General features: G+C 39.0%; 1 protein-coding gene across 3 annotated transcripts; it reads right to left on the bottom strand.

The window, feature by feature from the left end:
• Positions 1–1,570: 1,570 nt before the first annotated feature.
• Positions 1,571–14,499, bottom strand: gpr45 (G protein-coupled receptor 45). Of its 3 annotated transcripts, none has more exons than XM_028800657.2 (3): positions 14,148–14,499; positions 4,020–4,160; positions 1,571–3,108 (listed from the first exon to the last, which is right to left on the bottom strand). In XM_028800657.2, exon 3 carries the CDS (start codon positions 2,928–2,930, stop codon positions 1,809–1,811), a length of 1,122 nt encoding a protein of 373 aa, XP_028656490.2. In that variant the 5' UTR covers positions 2,931–3,108; positions 4,020–4,160; positions 14,148–14,499; the 3' UTR covers positions 1,571–1,808. The 3 variants fall into 3 exon arrangements, with proteins under 3 accessions (XP_028656490.2, XP_051782762.1, XP_028656493.2); XM_051926802.1 differs by lacking the exon at positions 14,148–14,499 and adding an exon at positions 11,315–11,642; XM_028800660.2 differs by lacking the exon at positions 4,020–4,160.
• Between the last annotated feature and the right edge of the window lie 11,334 nt (positions 14,500–25,833).

Here is a 25,833-nt window from a genome sequence, read left to right as displayed (position 1 = left end):
GCAGCATATTCTGTCAGATCTTGCAGATTTTGTACAGTGTGAACCTGCATGAAGGAGAAACAGTAGAAATGTCGTCAGAAAAAGATAGCTGCTCATTAGCCACCACCCCAAGGTTGCGTACTGACTTGGCAGGTGATAGCAACAGTGAGCAGACTGGCTGGCCGGGATCACAAGAAGCTCAGTTTTTGCCAGGTTGAGCTGTAGATGGTGGTCCTACATCCAGATTGAAATATGAGTAACACATGCAGAGACCCTAGCTGATACTCTATTGTCCTCCAGAGGGAACGACAGGTACAGCTATGTATCATCCGCAGAGCACTGAGAGAAACCATGGGATAGGATGATGGAGTCCAATGAGGTGGTGTACAGATAGAAAAGTAGAGGACCCAGCACCGATCCTTGGGGTACACCTCTGCATGTATGGTGCACCCTTTACAATGCTCCTCGCCAGAACGCACTGTGGGATCTGCCCCAAGATGTTAGGACTCAAACCATCTAAGAGGAGTACCAGTGATGCCAAGGCCAGAGGGAGAGGCAAGAAGGATGTAATGGCTGACTGTGTCAAAGGCAGGATCAGGACTGATGACATGTTAGCAACTTTTGTGCTAATATCTCAATTAGAATAAAAAAATGTCACTCATAATCTGTCAGCAACTGTCTGTCTGCTTAGTGCACAGCTTGAGATCCTTAAAGATCTTGGAGCATAGGAGCATAACAGAGGCGAGTTCATGTTTAACTTTGAGGCTGTGATCGATGATGGGTCTGGCAGCATCGTAGTCTCTGTCCAGCAGGTCTCATTTTTTTCTCTACTGTGCATAGCCATGAACCCCATGAATGTGAGAGGTCTCTAGTGTGAAAGTAAAAAAAGAGATTACAAAAAAAAAATTGCGCAAATACTTGGAAGTCGTGAATGTTAAGGATTGATTGTATATACTGTAGATTATTACTGCTATTCCCAACCATCTTTTTTAGCCTAATTTTTGAACCATAATCTTTTATACAACAAGCAATCAAAACCTTGCTATTTTAACAGTCTGGTGCAAAATACATTATCAAAGGTCTTTTGAACACCTTGCAAAAATCAAAAATGCTAAACATTTCCCTCTTTCAGCCTTACCAGTGTGATAAAGGAAACAATCCTCTTGCTAATCCTCCATGTCTTTCTAATTGAGGTATCATGATAAATTAAGTATGTTTTATACTGTACATATACTGCATTTTCTAATTTCTTTAATCTGATTACTTATTTTCTCTTGAAATGGCGTGAAGCCAACACAAGACATCAATCCATCACACGACCCATTTATGCCCACACTAACCAACTGAACAAGTTGTTTTAAGAGAGAATACAAATCCATCCATATCTGCATACATTTTCTGAAACTATTTTTCAAGCACATCGTCACTGAGCATCGTAGTCTATACTAGCAGCACTTGGATAAAAAGAAGAAACCAACTGCAATTCATGAACACGCGATTTAAAGATAACTAATCAAAGAGAACTGGAAACTTTACTAATGCAGGGAGAGAACATGAAACATCACACAGCGGGGTGTGGACCAGAGTTGAAGTGTGAAGAATTTCACACAATTTTAGCTGGAAATAGAAAAGCAATACCGTTTGTTTTACTCATGCTCATGTGGGAAAAAATGAGAATCAACAACAGAAAATATTTACAAAATAGTACATTCATTCATTTCAAAATTAAAAAATGAACATATTCATTTGAAAATCTTGAGTTACATGTTCATATCCAGTTTACTCATTTTTTTTCTTTGCTTCTTTGACTGTGCGTATCCCACTATACATTACACAGCAGACTGGTGCTCATTACAAACGTATATCGTACTTGGGCGTACTCTTCTTCTGGCTCTCCCAGGCACTATGGGAAGGATCTTGAAAGTTTTGGGCATGAATTCCAGGCAGGCCTGTCTAAATTTTTTAATTCTCCAGCAATATATAATGGGGTTGAAGACAGTCTTCAGGTAACTCAGCCAGAGCACACAAGTACTAACAATATAGAAAGAGGAGCTATAGTAAAAACTGTGACTGAAGACAGAGAGCAAACTCACAACAGTGTGTGGCAGCCAGCACACGGAGAATCCAATGAAGAGGATCAGAATTGTGGTGAAGGCTCTGGTCTTGAAGCTTACGTCTACATTCATCTGATGGGGTCGCTGCAGGCCCATGAGACCGAGCTTATTGACTTGGTTTAGGCATAAGCTGTCAGCATGGTTGTGAATTCTAACTGCATTGTGGCGTACCGTGTTAAGGATACAAAGATATGAATACAACATGACAGTGAATGGGATAAAGAAAACGGCAACCACAAGAAATACGGCATAAGCACGATGAGCAAGCGACTCAGTGTATCCCAAAACACACTGGGGCGCCCGGGCTGGAACTTCCACCACAGTCCAACCGACCACAGATGGAAAAGACATACAAAAGGAGATGAGCCAGGAAGCAGTGATCATAATTTTGGCACGTTGTGGGTTGAGCTTGTCTTGTCTCTGAACGATAATTAGAAAGCGATCCACACTGATGATCAGAAGTATGGAAACTCCTTCCAGAACAAAAAACCAATAAAGCATAGCTGATATCCGACAGAAATAAAATCCAAAATGCCAGTCGACAGTGATGATGGTAACAGCTGTGAAAGGCATACACAAAACTGAAAGCATAATGTCTGAGAAGGCCAGCGTAGCCAAGAGCAAATTAATGGCAGATCGCATCGCTGGTTTCTGGTAAACAATGAGGCAGACAATGGCATTGCCTAAGAAACCAACAGCAATCATAAATATCATGATTACTGCAACAGATATCCTTAATGTGATGGGCATCATTATAAATCCAACTGCTGAAAGCCTGGATGTGTTTGACGGATGGGCTATGCAAACCTCCAACACACTGCTGTTACAAACCGCCATACTGTTTAATGATGCCAACCGCTTCAGTCCTTCATGTCAAATAATGGAGTGGAAGCAGGTATGTTGATCTTTTCAAATCCTGAATGAAGTTTTACATCTTGGTAGCTTAATCTTCCATGATGCTTTGGAGTGGCGGTAAAAGGCATCCTTTAATCAGCCTGATTTTCCAATTTAGAACCTGAAGGTAGAGAAAACAAACATAACTAAAAAGTGTTGTTTGCTTTTGTAAATTCATCTTTACTTTGTCACTGCACTAAAAAATGCTGTTTTTGGCTTTTGATTTGTCTTTTATTCTTGCCTGCTAAATATTTTCCTTAAATCATTCATGCAACTCATCTGCTACTATTTGATGGCACCCCTTTGGCGAACTTCATTCTTTTACTCACCCAGACAGGGTTACACAGTTCTGTTCAGTAAATTATGTGAGTCCCATTTGCTCTGCTTCGACAATATTTCTTTTCAAAATTCATTTTATAATTTCACCATTTAAATGTGAATCACAGATGTAACCCCATTTGTTCTGATTTGGCGACATCTGATTTGAAAATCTGCGGACAACCTATTTGTAAATTTGTTTTAAAAACCCACCCAGGCAGTAATAAAAAAAATAATAATTTGTAAACCATTCCTACAAGTCTTCTTTCCTGATTTGGCAATATCCCATTCAGGAATGCATCATTTCCTCCAAAAAGAAAACGTTACTTTGTGATCAACCTAAACTAGCAACATCAAATTTTAAATTCTCTCCCATACAGCATCAAACATTTTCCATCTTGTGAATCTCTGATGTACAATTCCATCAGTTATGATATCACATTTGGAAATTCATTGTGTATTCTCTTCTACAAAGTATACAAAAATTCCATTCTGTAAAAATTTTGTAGCAGCGTTACTTAAAATGCCTAAAACTCCTTGTAGCACCAATAGTATTACACCATTGGGCAGCTTGGGAGGGCGCAGGGGTTACTGGGAAGAAAGGATAATTAACTGGTTTCTTTAAAAAAGGAGCCAAAAAGACCCCAAGGGAATTGCAATCATCTGTGTTTGTTTCTACGCATCACACACTATTAAAATTACAAATACAGCCACCGTGGATTACAGACTCCATCTGGATGTACAGGTATGTGCTCGTCCTGTGCTTGCTTGTCCGTGTGATTTTGTCCTGGTTGGATATGTCTTCATATGGGGAGAGATCCCAATCACGCCAAATCTTCACGCAACAGCTGGAACCTGGTAAGACAAAACTTTGATTTTCATTCAAAGGGTGTTCACAGGTGTTCTTCATTTCAAACACCATCATCATCTATACCTGCTGTACTGAATTGTGTTTAGTTGAGTTGAATTCAACCAATGGGGAATTGGTTAGGGCTTTTGTACACATGTTGTTTGTTTAATAATTGTTTTTGCCTTCTTTTTGCTTAATATATACGTTATTATCTTTATTATTGATTAATTAAACCTCTTTATCAAGGTCTCTGTGTGTGAGTGCGTACGGCGTCAAAGTTGGGTGTGTTCCTGGGGTCCCCATAATAAAATAAACAACGGTGTAAATCTTAGCATCCACCACTACAAATTTATTTTAAATATTCAATCAGGCAACATTAAATAGTTCCATTCTGCAAATAATTTATGACATCCATGTGTTCCAAATCCCTGATATTTTTTTTTGGAAGTTAATTTTATATTCAGAAAGTATCACATTGTCAATTTTGTAAATCACAGAGGTAACTCATTCTTTAGTTGGCGGTATCCCACTTGGGGGCTGTTTTATATACTCACTATACAGCACAAAAAAATCTGTTTTGATATCACTGTTTTGCTTGCTCATATCATATTGGAAATTAAATTTCATAATCACCTCCTCAAAGTATTAAAAATTCAGTTGTGTATTTCATTCATGTGATACATCGTCACTGATTTGAACAGGCATGATTTAGGAAATTCATTTTATATTTGTCAAGTGGAAACTACTCAAAATTTCAATTTTATAAACCTTTGATATGATATATCTCTTCTAACCTGATGAGATCAAAAAAATGAAACTTTGTTTTAAAGGAATACTCCACTTAAACATGACTTTTTTTGTTGTTACTTCATCTTTGTGTTTTGTAGTGATGACCCAAAAAATATTTAGTCTTATATTTTTATGAAGAACAGGAATACAAAAAGCAAACACCTTATAATACAAACCAATGGTGATCAATGCTGTACAATGGTAAACAATGTGAAAAATGTCAATGGAAAAAATAAAAAATCTCATGTTATTTATGTATTATAATCTTGATTATCCAGTTGTTGTCTCACAACATATAAAACACATGCATTTTGTCAAGATATTGTTAAATACGAGTCAAAGGAAAACATTGAAATTACAACAGAAATTATGAACACCATAACATGGTCATGTAAGTTGGCAACATCGTTAGCAATGACATTAGGAGTGTCCAGCAGGTGCAAATACAGAACAGACTAGCTACATGACATCACAGAAGTAGTATAAAGATAGAAGCCCAAAGAAGAGCAATGTTCTGTCATCTGTTTTCTGAGGTGTGAAGTGGGGGTGAAACCTAACAAAACAAATCAGTAAAAGAAGGTTTAGTGGACTTAGTGCAACATGGAAATGCCCTGTCCCATATTGCCCATACAATGGTTGCAACCATCGAGGACGAATATCTTCCAAAACCACTGTACTCACCAGATTACTACATCTGTGGACCTATCAAAGAGACAATGGGCAAAAAGTCTGTCAAGTCAGATGGAAAGATGCAGCAGGTGGTGCATGCAACCAAAAGTCCTTACCCAGAGGAATCCATGAACTTTGTAAGTAAAGTGGGGATTACGTAGAAAAATGATACAGTTGTATGACATATTTGTTGCAATAAATTATGAAATATTTAAGGTTTGCATTTAATTCCCCCTCATACATACCCTACTCAAAGAAAAATCAGCATCCATCATAATGGAGGAAATGCATTCACATGATACTGTGCTTTTGAATTAAAGAAAGGACTCTTGACCAATAAATACAGGGGAGTGCCGGATCTAGTATTCCTTTAATTAATCACTGAGACAACATTAAAACCAGACCATTTCACAAATCATTTATGTGACTCTCCTGTACTGATATGGTGATTTCCGATTTGGAAATTTAATTTTTACTCTTTTGTAAAGTATTAAAAAATCCAGCTATGAAAATCATTCATGTGATCTCATTTGGCAATATTCCTTTTGGGGATGAAAGAAAAAAGAGCCCATTAGCACTTGCTTGATTACTATAAGTTAGGGGAGTTACGTTCTACTAACCAAAGGCACATCAACACAGACAGAAGAAGTATACAGGTTGCAAAGGCCAAGTCAAGTTAGCGTCATCAACAAGAAATCTCCGCTGACTAAGGGAACATATAGCCACAAATTCCCTAGCATCTCTTTTGTGGCTGCCTTAAAATTATGATCTACATTTTGTAAAATGGAAAATTTTATATTAGCAATTATTTATGTTCAAATTTTGTGTCCATACAATGAAAAGCTTTTTGTCACTTTTCTTGCAGTGGAGCAACTCATCAGTCACAATGGTGTGCACAAAAAATGACAAGCAATCACTGCAGAATAGAACAGTGATTGGCAATAAACAAAAGGCTTAGAAACACATTCAACAAAATCATGGGGCTGCAAGTTGAGGGATAATGGGAGTGGGAGTCCACAATTCTAAATTTTATGACACATTTGATGAAGACAGAATTAGTAATTCATAGCTGGCACAGAGTACAGGAGTTTTACAAATGGATGATAAAAGCTGTTTGCAAGTCTTAAAATCTGAGAGTCTACAGCATGTGAGGGTTGTAAATCTATCACCTTTATAATAATAATAAATTGCATTTATATAGTGCTTTTCTCTAACCTACTCAAAGCATTTTAGCTAGCCAGTCAGGGACAGGGGATGATTTGGGAAACGGAATGACCAGGCTGTGATGGGCAATTTACCAATGACATTATAGTACACCCTACTCTTATTGAATAATGCCCAGTGATCTTTTATGACTACAGATAATCAGGACCTAGGTTTTATGTCTCACCCGAAGGACTTTGCCAATGTTTACAGCACAGTGTTCCCGTCACTGCACTGAGGCATTGGAATTCACATACAGACCAAAGGGTAAACACCTGCGATGGCCTCACCGGCACCTCTTCCACCAGCTTACTCCTAGATAGTTTCTTATTCATGTACTGGCCTAATCCAAACATTCTAAGCTTAAAGAAGTTCTGAAACAGCAGGTGGTATGGGTACCACTCTCTGCATCAACACAAGCTGAAGTGTGCACTTGGTAACCTGGAAGGTGAGACATGTAATCTGTATGATGAGGCATGCAGGAAGGTCTGGTGTCATCTCATGAAGTGAGTCTAGTTAGATACTGTAGTTACTAAGGCACATCCACAGCATATTTATCAGTACTTCCGTATAATCTAAACAAAGGTGTTCCATTGACAGTTCGTTTCTCTTCAGAGTTTCATTCAATGATTTCCCTTCTGCCTTAGTTTTGATCTAGGACATTTAAATCTCAGTAGCTCCTGCAGTCTCCTCTGGAAGCCTTGTCACATGTCAACACAGGCATTCAATGTTCACAATTGTTCTAAGAATAAATAAGTGTCACAAAAAATGTTACCATCAGTATGTGTTAGGAAAGATTTAAATAAAAAGGAGATTCTACACCCAGTAACAGGTACACTACTATTGAACAAGATAATGGCAATAAAGCTGGAGAGGGGACCACAGTGAAAAGACAAGGAGGCAGGGTTTCTCTTTCAAACCAAAATAAGAAATCTTATCTGAAAAGGCTGACAAAATGTGTGCTGTTTATGGAAATCAAAGCTGAGAGCAATAAACTTAATTTAACACTGTTGACTGGCATCCCATGTTACAGAAGCCTCCGTGTATTTTTTTTTTTTTACTTGCAATCTTTAAATTACAGTACAGAAACAATTTTAGAAATGACTAACCACTTTCAAATATTGCATAAAAGCTTTGCAATTTATTCTTTGTGCTGTGGGCAATGGAAGAAAAGGCATTACGGGTTCACACGCTTACAGGCATATCCTAATTATTTATAAGGAGGACCTTATTACAGATCCATGAACTAAATCTTTCTACGGCCAAGATGCTGTCTAGTCACAGAATAACGCTGTCAGAGTACACGGTGATGGCTCCTCAGGAGGCCATGTTTAATGATATGTCTGAGGACTAGGAGATTTATTCCGAATATTTAGATCCACTTCAATCAGTGTTATCAATGACTTGAGGAAGGCTTTGGATTTATGAAATGAAAATAAATGTTTTCTACCTAAACATTAGGTAGGCAGTGCGGTCTAGCGGCTTAGATGTAGGACTGTAAACCTCAAGTTTGTTGGTTTGATGTTGCTTTGGATAACAGCATTAGCCAAATACATTTAAAATGTATTTAGAAATAATATAATTGAGATCTCATGTGGTACAGAAGGATTTAGTTCATTTAAAGACCAGGTGTAATTTGCTTTCAAGTCAGAATCACAAAGTCCCTAATAAGGTTGAAAAGACTTACCGAAAACTGTCCACGATGCTACTAAACTGAATGTCCACTTGGCTTCTGTTTCATAGACTTAATGTTTTATTTTTCCAAAAGTTAAATACTGTGCCGCAATGAACCATCCTTCCATCCTTTCTCTGAGCCCACTTTTTTCCACATTACAGAGTTCCAAGGCATTTGAGCCCACATAGGAAGCATTTGGTGACTGGCTGGAACCAAACTTTCATTGAAGGCACATCTATTTATACACACACACTGGGCCAGCACAGTCTAAAATGCTAATGGGTGAAGTGTGAGAGGAAATTACTTTTCAAGTTTTTGGGTGAACTGTAATATTATCTTGAGAGATGCTATGAATGCAGTAGCTCCCCTTAAAATAAAAGTGATCAAAGCACATAGAAACTCTCCCTGGTTAAATGAGAACACTCAAGCTCTTAAATTAGAGTGTCAAAAATTGGAGCACAGATAGAGAACAACAAAGCTGCATGTCTTTCAAATTGCATGGACAGAGAGTGTTAAAAAATATAAAAAAGCTCTCTTTAAAGCTCGCTCAGACTACTATTCTAAAATAATAGATAACAATAATAATAATCCTTTTGTACTGTTTAGAACAGTGGCTAATTTAACAAATGGGAATTCAGATCTATAGTGCAAAAAAGAACAGACATTAGCAGCACAGACTTTATGTACTTCTTTAATGAGAAAATTAAAAATATAAGATCCCAGATCTCAGCATCACAGTGAAAACTGCATACTAGCCCGGCAGACCCTGTCTCACATTGTATTCAACACTTTAGAAATTTTAATCCTGTAACAGAGCAGGAAGTCTTGACTTTAATTTCTGAAATGAAACCCATTACTTGTTCCCTTGATCCAGTCCCAACAAAACTAGTAGAAAGTGCAATGGATGTTCTTGCAGCACCTATTCTTAACATTATTAATAGTTCATTATTGCATGGCACAGTACCTGATGCACTAAAAGTGTCAGTCATCAAACCATTACTTAAAAAGTCAGACCTAGACCCACATATATTTATTAATTAAAGACCCATTTCAAATTGACCCTTTCTCTCTAAAATACTTCAAAAAGCAGTCGCCAATCAGCTTCAGTCACACCTTATGCATCACAATTTATTTGAGAAATTCCAGTCTGGCTTCCGTACTGGTCATAGTACAGAAACGGCACTAACGTGTGTTGTATAAGACATTCTGATATCCTCTGATGAAGACAACTGCACTGTAATTATGTTGTTACACTTAAGCTCAGCGTTTGACACCATTGACCATTCTATTTTACTGCACAGGCTGGAAAATGACTTTGGGATTAGAAGCACTGTCCTTGTCTGATTTAGATCTTATTTATCAAATCGATTCCAGTATGTACAGAAATGTGCTGACAGTACTCCGTCATTACACTCAGAAGTGAGATATGGTGTCCCGCAGGGCTCAGTACTGGGACCTTTACTGTTTTCACTTTACATGCTTCCACTGGGATCTATCATTAGGAAACATGTTAATTTTCACTCATATGCAGATGACACCCAGTTATACTTTTCTTTTAGACCGAATGAAGTTTCTCCGATGTTGCCTTTAATTAGTTGTATTAGTGAATTAAAAGAGTAGAAAGATAAGAACTGCTTGTCTTTAAACACCAATAAAACAGAGATGTTAATTATTGGACAGAATAACGCTGATCGCAACAGTATTTTGTCATCATTTAACACAGACAGAATCACCATTAATTTTACTGAATCAGCCACAATCTAGACGTTATCTTTGACTCTAGCATGTCGTTTATAGCATACATTTCAAAGTTGTCCAAAACATGTTTCTTCCATCTTAAAAATGTTGGGAAATTAAGACGTTCTCTAAATATGCGGGATACTGAGAAATTAATTAATTCATTTATTTCTAGTAGGATTGACTACTGCAATGCGGTGTTCACTGGATGTTCAAATTGTTCTTTATACAGCTTCCAGTTAATCCAAAATGCTGCTGCAAGAATTATTACAAGAACAAGAAAATACGAACACATAACTTCAGTTCTTAAATCCTTACACTGGCTCCCAGTTAAGTTTAGGGCAGATTTCAAAATCCTCCTTTTAACATATAAAGCCTTAAATGGCCAAAGTCCAGCTTACTTATCTGAACTTATCATGACTTACAAACCAGAGCGCACATTAAGATCTCAAGATGCCGGTCTGCTTATGATCCCAAGGATTAATAAAATAACAGTGGGTGGTCGTGCTTTTAGTTACACAGCCCCTAAACTTTCTGCCTGCTACTATAAGAGATGCTCCTTACGTCTCAGCTTTCAAATCCTGGCAGAAGACTCACTACTTCATTTTAGCATATCCTGACTAAAGGTGCTGATTAACTGTACATACTGCATCTCTGTTGTTAGTCATTAGCACTAAAACATAAGTAACATGAGAGTTATAATTTGTTACTGACCCTCACCTATTCTGTTTCTCTTCTTGGTACTCCAATGTGGCACTTGGTGCCACTGCCCTACTGCCAAGTTGTTTGCCTGCCTAAGGTAAAGTCATCTCTAATGGAGGATTGCAGGAATCGTCAGGTAGAAGGGTCCTTCCATTGGCTGGCCTCAGGTGTGAAATAGCCAATAGGGGAGGCACCTTGATGACCGAGGTATTCGGGACTCTGAACAAATCTGAATCCTATTATGTGATGTCATCTGCTGTTGAATTTTGCTATGTACTTGTAATATTACTATTATACTGTTATATTGTATTGAGGATCACTTGTTTTCTGTTCTGTGTATTGTATTGACCCCCTTTTTTGACACCCACTACATGCCCAACCTACCTGGAAAGGGGTCTCTCTTTAAACTGTCTTTCCCAAGTATTCCTCCATTTTTTCCTTACAAGGTTTTTTTTGGGGGGCTTTTTCCTTGTCTTCTTAGAGAGTCAAGGCCGGGGGGCTGTCAAGAGGCAGGGCCTGTTAAAGCCCATTGTGGCACTTCTTGTGTGATTTTGGGCTATACAAAAATAAATTGTATTGTATTGGATTTATTGTATAAAGGTACAATAATCAAAATTCCAATAATGAAAACAAATGTAAATATAGTAAAAGAGAAAAATTGATAAATAAAGAAAAACAATAATACAGGAAATACAAAAAAAGCAATGAACATAAATTTATATACATAAATATGAAGACAGCAAAAAAGAGGTGGAAGAGTGTAGGATTTAATACAACTGAACCAACTGATGACTTAATACAAATACATAACACATACAATATGTATGTATATATAACAAAAATATGAAAAATTAAAAAATTAAAAAGTAATGAAAAACTGACAAAATAAAAAAATTAATGAAGAACTACAGCTAAAAATTTAAAATGTAGAGTATTTCATTCACTCATAATTTCAGTGGAGGTTGGGGGGCACCACATTTGAAGGGCTATAAGCACACTTATTCAGTCCCATACAAAACAATTTACTAAGGAAAGAATTTCAAAACACAAAGTTGTTTGATGTAAAGGATGAAAGGAGAAAGTAAACAAGTGAACAACAGCGGACAGTAAAAAAAACTGATACCTGCTATCAGGGCAAAATGACAAAAACTGGTATACACTATTAGAGTGGAAAGGAATACTTACATCTATTGAATATATTGTTCTTGTATTATGATTTTGCCATCTGCTTCAAAATATTACTTCATTATCACTATCTGTGTAAATTCCTTCTTTTACATGCCATCATCATTTATAACTAGTCTTCATTATAAGAAGATCTTTTAACTTCTTTGATGGTGTATTTTAGCAATAATTGTGCATCACAAACATTAACACTACTTTTACGAGTCCCATACCAGATAGCACATAACAGCATTTTTCATTCCAACGGATGGCACATCACAAATATTTTTAGTAATGCATTTTATTACTACAAATGTTTGCAATGCACCATCTGTTGAAATAACCAATGCAAGGCATTTTATTACTACATGCATTACAAAATACGTTTCAATAGACGATGCAGTGCAAACCGTTAATGCTGAGGTCTATGTGGATTACTTACATTTCAACCTATCATAGAAGGGTATCACAGCTAGTATATATACACAGTATATATTATAAATATATATATATATACAGTATATATTATAAATATATATATATATATATAATATATATATATATATTTTTTTTTTATTTGATGCACAATATAAAAAATGAATTAGTCAAGAGGTATTTTAACAGCAAGTCCTTGTCTGGATCAAGTTGTTTCCTCTCCACCAACCCTTACTTATAACCTACATAACACAGTCTGCATGCTCTCACACTGGAGACCCCTAAAATATGTCACCTAGTAGTGTGGTGGACAGGAGCACTTTAGGGGCCTTCAAAACATACATTTTCTAAGGTTCTCTTACACGACGATGCTGAACTGGATAATTGATGTATGGCTTCTTTCTGTGTACCTGATAGATATTCCTAAATCAAAGTAATGATGTTTGTATTAAAGAAGAAAATAATATTTTTACCAACGACGACGTAACACTGCGTGGCAAACCGTCTAAATGTCTGCCTCAAAACTCTTAGAAAAATCTGGACAATAGGATTGGCACGTTTTTTTGAGCTGAATGGAACAGCATAAGATACTGTACATGGATTATTATAATGTAACAGAATCACAATAATAACTAAGTATTAAGTAACAGTGTAATACATTAACATGAACACATAAAAACACAATCCACAAAGCTCACTATATTGTACTGTATGTGGCTTTATACTTGTATTTGTATACAAAATGATGCAGGACTATAAAATGTGTGGTAAAACAAGCTATGTTATAAGAATGCATGCATTTATATTACATGACATTTTAGCAGCTGCAATACTTCACATGTACAGAATTATAGAAGTTCTTTATCTAAGCTTCTCTTGCACGGCGCTGAACTGGATAAGCGAGTGACGGATGGGTGGATGCTTACTTTGTACCTAACAGATACTCCTAAACCAAAGTAATGATGCATGCATTGACGGAGAAAACGGCATTTTTATAAATGACCATGTAAGACCGTGCGATTGGTGTTTTCCATGATTCTGCGTACAGCCTACGCGGTTTCATTCCGTAAGGTTCATCTTTTCGCTCACTTTATTATTTTATAACGCCCTGTCTCTCCAACTGGGTTCTTTCAAACCTCTTTCACCGTCTGTACTGCCAAGTGAACTGATGCGCAGATTGTCATCTGTAAGTCGCTATATAACACAAACACTACTTGACAAACTCCATCATTTGAGGCGAAGCGAAGTAAACAATCACCGGTGGTCCTCACCGCCAGCTAGCGCAAGAAGTGAACCCACCGACCCTGTCACTGGAGGGCCAAACCGTCGTCACGTCTCCACTGCCTCCCTACCCAGCACTGTGACTGTGACTGAGCTATGGATCGCGAGCTGTTGAACGCAGCAGATGTGTTGTCGTCTGTGCCGATGGCTGGCCGACCCCGCGAGGAGGCTTCATGGCAACACCGAGTGCGCACTTTACAGGCTGACGCGTAGGGTTGGAGGTAGGGGGTGGTAGGGGTCGAAGCGAAACCACGGCGCGTCCACCCGGCGAGACAGGCTGCTGGCATTTCAGACGCACCGCTCAACCGGACGTGATCTCGGAAGAACAAACGCTCACCTGCAGACGGCTGAACCCCATCCTCTGTCAGGCGTCTGCCTCTGCCGTCTCCTCCTCGGGAAAAGCCGGGTTTGAACCATTTAGATCCATACGCGTCGGAGGTTCAACTGGTTAAGAAAGAGATGTGCAGAAACACAGAGAGGGAATGAGAGAGTAAAAGGCAAAGGGGGAGGAGATGTGATGAGAAGCACCGAGAGTCAATGGGTGGGGGCGTGAGAAGGGGGCGCGCGCGGCTTGTGGTGGTCGACATCTCCGTCTAAACGTCTGCCCTAAAAAGTCGGCAGATTCCGCTGCACCGAAAGCGGAGCCGTGAAGTAAAGACGACTTTAGAACGACGAAGAAACATCCGGTCGGTAAAAAGAAAAAAAAAAAAAAACGAAAGAAAGAAAAAAAGCAGGCAGTGCAACATCTTATTGGTCCTTCCTCCCGGGATCGACTGGGGGAATAGGGCCGATCAAGCGATGGTACAGTCACCCACGTTAGTAAAAGAATATGTTTAAAAGGCAGGCCTATTCCTAACGTACAATACTGCACCAGAAATCTGGAAACTACAACTAGCCCAAAGTCATTTCAAATCCCCTCTGAAGAGCTGCACATCCCATCCCATCACTCATTTTATCATTTGCTCTCTGGTGTATGTCACCTAGCAAAAGTGGACTGCTTCTTTCCTTACCTTCAAAAGCGCCCATATGTTAATTAGCATCAGAAAAGGTGTGGTAGTTATTTTTTTCTTTTTTTTAAAAAACTAATTTTAGTCTTGAAAAACAGTTTTAGGTAAAAAATGAACTTGTTGCACTGACAAAAAATAAATAAACAGCAATTGAAACAAGGAAGAAACATTGGGAGGCCACACCTTTTCCTAATTATCACAAGACACGCCCATTATAACATGTACCCCGCCCACTGCCAACTCTGAACTTTGACATTAGTGTACAGTGATCCCTCGCTATATCGCGCTTCGCCTTTCGCGGCTTCACTCCATCGCGGATTTTATATGTAAGCATATTTAAATATATATCGCGGATTTTTCGCTGCTTCGTGGGTTTCTGCGGACAATGGGTCTTTTAATTTCTGGTACATGCTTCCTCAGTTGGTTTGCCCAGTTGATTTCATACAAGGGACGCTATTGGCAGATGGCTGAGAAGCTACCCAGCTTACTTTTCTCTTTCTCTCTCTTGCGCTTTCTCTGATTCTGACGTAGGGGGTGTGAGCAGGGGGGCTGTTCGCACACCTAGACGATACGGATGCTCGTCTAAAAATGCTGAAATATTATCTTCACGTTACTATCTTTTGTGCAGCTGCTTAGTGAAACGACATGCTGCACAGTGCTTCGCATACTTAAAAGCTCGAAGGGCACGTATTGATTTGTGCTTGAAAAACAAACTCTGTCTCTCTCTCCCTGCTCCTGACGGAGGGGGTGCAAGCTGCCGCCTTCAACAGCTTTGTGCCGCGGTGCTTCGCATACTTAAGCCAAACAGCCCTATTGATTTGTTTGCTTTTTTCTCTATCTCTGACATGATCTGCTCCTGACACACTCCTTTGAAGACGAAGATATGTTTGCATTCTTTTAATTGTGAGACGGAACTGTCATCTCTGCCTCACAGTTTAAACTTTTGAAAAAGAGACAAATGTTTGTTTGCATTGTTTGAATAACATTCCTGTCTCTCTCTACAACCTCCTGTGTTTCTGCACAAATCTGTGACCCAAGCATGACAATATAAAAATAACCATATAAACATATGGTTTCTACTTCGCGGATTTTCTTATTTCGCGGGTGGCTCTGGAACGCAACCCCCGCGATGGAGGAGGGATTACTGTATCCTTGCAATGCAACTTTGAAATTAGGGACTGAGACCACATCCACTCTACTACATTTTCATATAAAAATGCAAACATAAGTTGCTATTTTCACTGTTCGTCCACACTACCCCAGCGTTTTTAAAACCCGAATAGTGAGCCGTATACTTCTGAAAACGCCGGTTTAGTGCTGTAATGTGGACAGGTGATAACATGCAGTTTGGGAATTGCAGACTTTAGTTACACTCTGATTTGTTTGTGCTTCCCTGATTGGTCAGTCACCCATCATGGATGAAAACCACATTCTAGCATAGCCAACACTGAGGAGTTGCTTTCCATGGTGCTTATTGTGTTGCTTACCTATATGAGTGTATGCATTGTGAAATGATTAGACTCGACACACTCAAAAAGGTTTGAGGTAGCCACCCGTATAATTTCCCTGGCTGCAAATGGGTTTTGGAAATGGCACTGATGTGCATCAGTTGGAGTCCGTAACTGAACTGTTGAAAGGTTGAAAATATGGAGGCTTTAAATGCCAAGACCGGAAGTGATGTTCTTCTGGGTGTCAGAACTGGAAGTGATGTGTTTTTTGGGCGCTGGAACCAGAAGTGATGTTCATCTGGGTGCAGGAACCGGAAGTGACATCTTCAAGGTCGAATCAGAGAGGTTCTCCCGTTTTTGGTCTGCAGAGACAACAGAAGAAGGTTTAGCGCACCCCGCCACCCTCTGGCCTGGCGTTGAATTGCCTTCACTTGGTCCATACAGCTCCCTTTTACTAGCACGTGTGTCACAGCGAATGCGAAAAGATAATTTACTTGTTACTATAATTTTGTGATAAATCCCATTGCTGGCAGCGTTTCTGTCCCTTGAAGGATTTTTTTTCACTGATGCATGCATGGCCAGTGTAGGAGAATGCTTACGTCATTTGTGTTTTTGGTTACTTTTGTGTGGGAAGCGATACTTTTGTAAATGATATGTAAATGTAGTAGTGTGGATGGAGTAGCACAGAATGTGTGTGGAAACTTTTACTTCTTCTTTTGACTGCTGCATCCTCATCGCACTTTCATATGAGTGTTTCTTACCTCAAGCACAGTTCACCTGTCCTTGGGCATAGTTACTAGGTTAGCCTAAAGTTTGCACTCCACTGCTAATATAAATCTTAAGTAATGAGTACATTTTTCTCAGAAATTTTATTAAGACCATAGCTAATCTATATGTACTCAATATAAAGCAAAGTTGACTCACTCATCAACAAAAACAGTATTTCCGGTTTAGTTAAAAAGTTGAAATCTGGAGGTTGGTACAGTAGATTTAGTACATAAGTTGGAATTGTTTATTCACAGTTTTGATATATATTCATTTGCCACATGAAATATTGCTCTAAAGTGAAGCATTTTGTTTAGAAATTAAAAAAAAACAATAGGTTGTGTGTTCTTGCAGTTTACAATAGGGCTGTAGGGTACTGGGGTCCAAATGTTAAAACTAAAGCCTTAAAACTTACTGAATAGTCCGTCCAGTTTGAGGTGCCCAAGGTTTTAATTTAAGACGACTTCTGTATTTAGGAGGCATCTTTGGGACAATGAAAGGAAACTAGAAATAGTCATTTTAGCACAGATTTTTGGTACTATTTTCTTGGGGTAGTGATACATTTCCTGTTTGCTTGTCTGCTTGTAGCAGCCGTCATGTGTGGAGTCTTGACATTTATCCTGGACGCACTAACACTGGCACATATACTGAATTATATGGGAGTGTGAAAGAAACACACAATGAAGGTTTGGGGCAGCCACCCGTATATTATCCCTGGCTGCAAAAGGCTTTAAAGTAGCGTACAATGCGTACAGGTTAGAGTCCAAAACAGAACTGTTTAAGTTTGGAGGATGAGGAGTTTTTATAGTTGGATCACAGGAATTGACGTCTTCAGGGCTGGGACAGAAAGTGATGTCCTTGGGCCCAGGACAGGAAGGATTTCTCATGTTTGGTCTGCGGAGATAAAAGAGAGAGGTTTAGTGCACCCCACCGTCCCCTGGCCTGGCGTGGAATTGGTATTTGCTAGTCCCTTTGGTTGACTCCCAAGTGCACGTGTGTGACAGAGAGCTTATTAAGTAGGTTTTTTATCCTGTGAGTAGAATCATTAAAAATAATGATTCTTGAATTATAGAATTCAATAGCCAAATTTACAGATAACAGTTGTGCTTACCGGCATGCTTTGATTGAATATGATTATGTCTCATACTCAGATTGGTTAGTCACTACTGGTGGTAAATCAAAAGAAAATAGTGTGTACATCAAAAATTGTTAATTTACATCATTAGTAATTTTAAAAGGGGTTAAGACAGGAGAAAATGAGTTGGGACTCCAGGAGTACACCCCATTTAATGTCCTTTATAGAAAAGAAGAAATAAAAAGGTAAATTGTCAATTCTTTATCAATGATCATTGAGAGTTTTACGTTTCAGGCTCTGAGCTTCGTCCTCATCCAAAACAGGACCAACAATGAGCACTGATTTCTGTTTTTTCAGGTCTTTAAATATGAGGTGGAGTGGAAGGTGCAGGGCTCACAATGTGTCAGCCAGAAGTGACGGCACTTGTCCCCCCTGAGCTTCTTGTTACACACAACGGGAAACAGAAACTGTATTATTGGTGGTGCATCGCCTCTTTTCCTTCTCCTGTTGGGAACCTGGACCCACATCTGTGAGATACTCTCAGGCTCGCGTGTGTAACAATGATTACAAAGAAAAAGTATTATTTTAGAAAAATTACAGTTCAGATATTAGAAAATGGCTGAAACCTCACTTAAGGACTCCAGAAAGGACTTTTCGATCTGAACCCGAACTCAAGAAGCAAAACTAGCACGTGCAAAGAATTGTTTTTATAACACACACTACTTTGGACATTGAATGCAGGGTGTTGCTGTCTTAAATACTGGTGTGTTTGACGTCATACACCGAAATTTAGGGTAGCTGCAAGACAGCAATAAGAGACTTTGCCAACAACAAAGCTGCACAAAATGGTGGCATCCATAAATAAAATTGGAAACCAAAATGGTATGGAAGAAAACATCAACAAATGACAATAAAAATTAATCCTAGGTTCAAAACCAGAATGAAAGTAAAAAAAAAAAAGCATAGATATGCACAAAATAATCTCAGTTTAGGCAACGTTCGGCTGCATACACATTTCTCGTAGGCAGCAGCACCCAATCTTGTGTACTGCGCATCTCTTGAGTGTTGTAGCATTATTTCTGTTTCATTTTCTAAAAATATTACCATGAAGCGCATCATGGTTCCAAAATGCAGCATAATCAGTGCTAGTGATTAGGAAAAGTATTGATTTGGAAGTGAAACAACGTTTTTTAAATAACATGAATGTGGAAAATCAGCAAATGCTATTGCTTATGATTTAGGCATGTTGCACTCGACAATCACAACGATCCTCAAAATCAAAGAAAACATTTTCCAAGCTGTTAAAGGATTGGCTTCACTGAAAGTTACAAGGCCAACGAAAATGCAAGAGGGGTCTGTATCAAATGAGGAAGAACTGCTAATGACGTGGACTGAGGACCAAATACAAAGGTGAATCCCTCTCAGCACGTTAGCGATCACTTCTAAGGCACAAAGCTTGCTCCAGATGTAAACTAATGTGGTGTTCGTACCACGTTCAAATCACAGGACGTATCATGGAAGTTAAGTGTTGCGTACATGTATATTTGAACACAACACATCACAAAACCTCAGAACTATACTATCTAGAGGTGTTATCATCTCTGATACTTACCTTCTGTCCAGGAAAAATCTCAAGGGGTGTCTGCTCAAACATGCATTTCCAATTCCTACCTAGATACTCACAAGAAAATCTAATTTGGAATGTCACACATAAATTTCTTATTCCAGCCTTGAATTAATGAAATGACCTGGCTTTAAACACTCAACAGGCCATTCAGTCTTTCATAACTATAAATTCATCCATCCATCCATTTTCCAACCCGCTGAATCCAAACACAGGGTCACAGGGGTCTGCTGGAGCCAATCCCAGCCAACACAGGGCACAAGGCAGTGACCAATCCCGGGCAGGGTGCCAACCCACCGCAGCTATAAATTCATTCTGGCCTTAAATTAAATGAGAATGCAGCTATTTGTATTGTCTTCCACAATGATATCTGAACTTATTACCACTTAAGATTCAGATTTCTGGAATTAAATGAGCTGACGAGACTCTGTAGTGTTCCATGAGTCATCTTATTTCACCTTAAATTCACAGGTCAATGTTGACAACTCCTTTAGAAAACAACATCTTTTGAAGACATGATTCACAGAGGCCACCATGTCAGATGTAACCACGATGGGGAAGCTCAAAGACATAAACAAAAGAAGCTGAGCTCAAGCAGTGAACCTGGAAGCAGAGACTGTTGGCAGAACTTTAAAGGAAATCTAGAAGCACATGGTACAGTCAACCTGTCGTTTAATACTGAAATGTAAGGACCAGAGAGTACTGAGCAGATTGACAGAGAAAAGGAATTATATAATGCACATTTGAACTAAGTCTCAGAGATGCTGGTTAAAATATATTTTCATGAAATTAGTCATGACAAGCTTCATTTTAAGAACAGTCATATAGTGGCCTAAAACACTAAACGTTAAACTCCAAGGTTGCTTGTTCAATTCCTGCCTCTGCCTCCATGTCTGACCCTGAGCAAGTTACTGTGCTCCAAAGAAGAAAATATCTGTACACGGTTGTAGGTTATCGTGATCCTACAAGTCACCTTGGATAAATGTAAATATTACAAATAAGAGCAATATTAACTGAAAAAAAGTTCAACACGAGCAGAAGCAGCTGCTGTTGTCAAATTCTGGTTGTTCTAATGGAGAAAGAAAACTGAACTGGTTAATATTAATGAAGATGCTTACAGTATCTTTCAAAACAGAATGGCGCATGTCAAGCTTTTTGAAGCTCTCGTCATGATCTCATTTTCTTGTGCAATCACGCAGAGTGATTAAAATCGAGTGGTAAAGAAGGCCTTGTGCCAGGACACAATGACTTAGTTTTTTAACATGTATTCAGTTCTGTGAGTCAGATAAGGAAAGGCAGCGATGACACAGCAAATCACCCAAGTTAAACTGACAGTCATAGAACTCAGCACAGTCAAAAAGTGCAAAATAAAAGAGTGAGTTTTAAAAAATTAATAAACATGTCAATCTGAGAGGAAAAGTCGAGATCCAAAACACAAGATGATTAGAGCCAAGGGAGTGACTTAAAACAAGATTATGGTCTGATAATTAAGCTTGACATATCCATAGATGAAGCCAAAGTAGGTGTCACCAGTAGGCAGTAGCTAAAAAATTCTGCATGAGGTGAAGAGAAACCGTCATGTTTGTATGACTGTTCTTCTTTGTCATTTCCTCCTGATGGTTACAATAACATATAAGCACAACTATCAGCTACCAGCTGGGCATTGCTGCCTGAAGTACCTCCAACAGTCACAAAGGGCCAGTTGCAGGGTTGTCAGCTGGAAGCCACCCTTCACTGATATTTAGCTTCATTATTCCCAGGACATCTCAAGATGGTGGAGCAGTCACAGGGATGTCTCCCTACATCCCCCTACAGCATACCCTAGGACCCTTGACTCCCCCACACCTTGTGCTTCTGTTTTAGCCAAAGTCAGATTCTCCCTTTTTCCACCGTAATCTGGCAACTCCCTAAGTGCCTTCCTTAAGTTTAGTCTGTGAACTTCGGGGGACTTCATCAGACACTGGGTGGAAATTCTGATGAAGCCTTCACAACCAACTTCAATGGAATAGATAGCTGCCTTCCACCCTGCTTCTCTGCATTTTGCTATCAGCTCCATGTATCTATCCTTCTTTTAATCTAGTACAGAAACTGGGTTAATGTGGACAGAGGCCACATATCTGTTCTTTTTTCTACTAGAACGGAGCATAGCATTTGACAACATAGACCACAGTATCCTAATAAATTGCCTTATTCAATGGGTGCAGCATTTTAAATTGGTTTCAGTCTTACTTAACAGGTAGGACACTTTTTGCTAGCTGTGATTGTAGTTCAGAGATCCATGATACTGCAAATGCTGTATGACAAGGAAGAGGCACAGTTATTTCCAATCTATTTGCTTCCATTAGGCCATATTATCTCACAAGATGGGGTGAACTACCACAGTGATGCAGATGTCATGGAGCTTTGCCTGTTTATAGCAACTGATGACCCTGACGCTCTGGCCTCCCTGACCTGATCTCTGTCTTGCACTACTGAATGGATGAGTAGTATTTTCCTCAAACTAAATAAGGTAAAAACTGGATTCTTGGTTGTTACTAAAAATGGAAATAATGAGGATATTAGAAATAAACATGATCCTTTATCATTAAAAGTCAAGACGGAAGTGAAGAATTTAGGTTTACTCATGGACTCTGACCTAAACTTTAAATCACATATTACTAAGACTGTATTTTTCCATTTAAGAAACATTACAAAAGTTACGCCCCTTATAACACTGCAAGATGCCAAGAAATTAATTCATGCTTTTGTTTGAAGTCGGCTAGATTACTGTAATGCATTTCTAATTGTTCTACCTAAGAAAGACATCTGTTGGTTGCATTGAGTCCAGAATACAGCAGCAAGAATCTTAACCAGAAAAAGAAAATGTGAGCACATCTCACCAGTTCTAACATTGAATTTAAAATACGACAAAAGGTATTAAAAGCCGTAAATATTCTTGCTCCTTCCTATATTTTGGACTGCCTGTCATCATACATTCCAAGTCATTACTTTAGATCTTCTGATAGTGGTCTGCTTATTATTCCAAGAGCTAAGCATAAAAGAAGTTGTGAGGCAGACTTCTGATGCTTGGCACCAAAAATCTGGAATACTTTACCTACAGAGATACGCCAGACTAACACTGATGATCATTTAAAAAAAAAACCCTGAAAACCCACTTTTTTGGCTTCTACATAGTTACATTACAGTTCTACCCATAATAAACTAGATATGCATTGAATTATCATACTCTTCAATAAATCTGCAATCTTTATTAATCTTTGTTTCTCCGCTTTCTTTTTCGGTTCCTCTGTGGTGGCGTTCTGCACCACCACGTGATCAAAGTCCCATATGGCCACCTGTGATGTTTGAATGTGTGACTGAAAGCAGATAATCCAACCTGCCATGAGACCCACTGCATCAAATCCTCTAAGACATTGCCTAAAATAAAAACAATAGGGAACTACTTAAGAACATTTATGTAAGGTAGTATTCCAAATGGGAGCGGGACGATCTTCTTGCCTGGACCCCCTGCAGATTTTGTTTTTTTCTCCTGCTGAACTGGAGTATTTTATTTTTTCTGTCCACCCTGGCTATCTGATCTTATCAACAATTCTTTATTTAAGGACACTGCTTCTCTTAATTATATTTGATGTAAGTGTGCATTATTTATTTTTGTATGCTATTTATACATTATTACTCTTATCTAATTTTAGTTTGTTTTTCGTTGCGTGTGACTGTAGATGGTGCTATAACAGCGCTTAACCTGACGCAGACAGACACGGGAGGCACACTTATAAAAACACGAGTTTTTATTTTCTTTTCTTCACCTGTGGGCAATGCCTTCTCCGTTCCCACAGGCACAACACAGTCCCAATAAGCACAAGGACTATCCCAAACACAATCACAATACTTTCTCTTTCTTTCTCCACCACTCCTCTCCGGCAAGCTTTGTCTCCCTCCTTCCGACTCTGGCTCCCGGAGTAGTGGCTGCTGGCTCCTTTTATAACGCACCCAGAAGTGCTCCAGGTGCTTGATGACCTATTTCCGCCAGCACTTCCTGGTTTGGTGGAAGAGCTGCTCTGTAGGGCTCAGCAGCAGCTACAGTACCCCCCTGGCGGTGCCCACAGATCCCAACAGGGCTGCACCAAACTCTAACTCCCCTGAAGCCCTGCAGGAGTTCTAGGCACCGCTGCTACCCAGGGGGGCTGCCATCTAGTGTTCCAGGGGAGGTACAGTCCTGACCAGGCTTGCTCCCCTGGTCCATATAGTGAACAGCCGGACAAGGACCCTAGCCACCTGTGACACATGCAACTACTTTTTTGACATCTTGTAAAGCAATTTGAGTTACAGCTTTTGTATGAAAATATCCTATAAAAATAAATGTTGTTGTTTCAAAACCCACCTCCATTCTTTCCTACCATGGATCCCTAAGCTCTGCCATTACCTCTGTCTTGACAGAAATGGACCACAGGACGAAGTCTGGGCATAGCAAGGTTGTAATGATCTTAGTCAGGAACTTCATCCGAGACACAAGGTCTGCTCTTGTGCTCCATTCAACTCAAGTTGTCAAGACTGATCTCTCCTTCCTGAAGACATTCTGTACTATACTTCCCATTTCAGTAAAATGGATCAAGCCATGAGATGGTGTAAGGCTACTTTTGTTTCTTCCAACCTATCGGACCTCTAAGAATTCAACAAGCTTCCCCAGGACCTTATCATTATGACATCTGTATCACCCCTGAGCCAGAGCCACTTTGCAGCTAGGTAGAATGTACTGCAAAGCCAGGTTTGGTGTATCACAGAGCTAGCAAGTGAACTTTGAACCATAGCATAACTGGAGGTTGCTGGAAGTTGGGAAATTGTCATAGGTTGATCTGATAAGGAAGTTCAGTCTGGTTTGTTGGCAAGCTAACTCTGAGCTGTTCCATAACTGGAGGTTGCTGAGACGTGGAAGTGTGTTGTAGGTGGACCTGATAAAGAAGCTTAGTCTGGCTTGAGGTGACTTTCATATGTCAGCCCATGTTATGGTCAGTTTAGTTTGAATTTGTAGAGCATGGCTGCATTACCTTTTAATAGTTTATGTCTGGTTTAAGTCAAAAGATACTCTTACAAACTTGTTATGTAATTTGTCTTCAAGTGTTAATGTTTGCTAACTGTCTTTCGTATTCTTCAAATGAAGTGACAATAGAGGTTGCTCTAAAACATTTAGGCTACTGGCCTACTCTGGTGCCTTTGTAGCTGATTCTACAAATTGCTCTCTGTGTCTATTATAAGTGTTCCCACCACCTTTTACTCTTTTGAATTTTTTTCTAAATTATTTTGTATTAGAAGGTTATCACTTTAAGAAGGAAGGTGGGCAATCTTTGCCTGTAGGTCCTTTCATGGGAAAGTAAGCTGTGACATAGTGAATACTGGCCTCTTCTCAAAAACATAGGCATGCTTTTTGTAGGAGCAAAAAAAAATATGTGAAAAGTTGGACAGGTTTTTCAGTTTGAAGAATGTCGAAGCCCTCAAGTTGATTACTACGTGCTCAACTTTAAAAAGCTGATGTTCTGCCAGAATGAGAGGGGCAGAAAATAATTTAGAATGGGACCAGAAGATAAGACTTGAAGCAGTGAACAGGTTGACAACTGCTTCAAAAACAGAATTGCTGCTCTGAACTAGTGAGACGTGACTATTATACATTAAAGAGAAACAGAGACAGTTAATCAAACATATCAGTCAACACTTCAGATTAGAACAGTGGACACCAGATTGAACACATCAGTCAAAACACTTCTTGTTGGAAAAGCAATGATATTAAAAAAGCACAAAGATTTTTTGTAATGTTAGGAAAAGTGGAAGTAAGAAACTTTTTTAATGTGATTTTTGTGGGTGGAATAAGAAAGGGAGGAATCAAAAATGACACCAAGATTCCTTGCATCAGAAGGTCTGATGAGATCACCGTCAAGAGTGACTGAGAAGGAGCTCATTTTCTTAAGTTGCACTTTAGAGTTGTACTCAAGTTGTGTTTTTTGCACAATTTGTAGGAGTTCAGTTTTGTTGCAATTTATTTTTAAAGAGTCCTGCTCCATCCAGGTTTTAATTTCACTGAGGCAAGCTATGGGCTGAGAAAGCTCTGATGA

The sequence above is a fragment of the Erpetoichthys calabaricus genome, chromosome 4, assembly GCF_900747795.2.
Source record: "Erpetoichthys calabaricus chromosome 4, fErpCal1.3, whole genome shotgun sequence".
Taxonomy (NCBI): Eukaryota; Metazoa; Chordata; class Cladistia; order Polypteriformes; family Polypteridae; genus Erpetoichthys; species Erpetoichthys calabaricus.
Note: the sequence above shows the minus strand (reverse complement) of the source record. Positions and strands in the feature narration are given on the sequence as shown.

What these genes read in the sequence shown, in the direction of transcription:
- gpr45 (XM_028800657.2), bottom strand. Translation starts at nt 2,930, where the DNA reads ATGGCGGTTTGTAACAGCAGTGTGTTGGAGGTTTGCATAGCCCATCCG.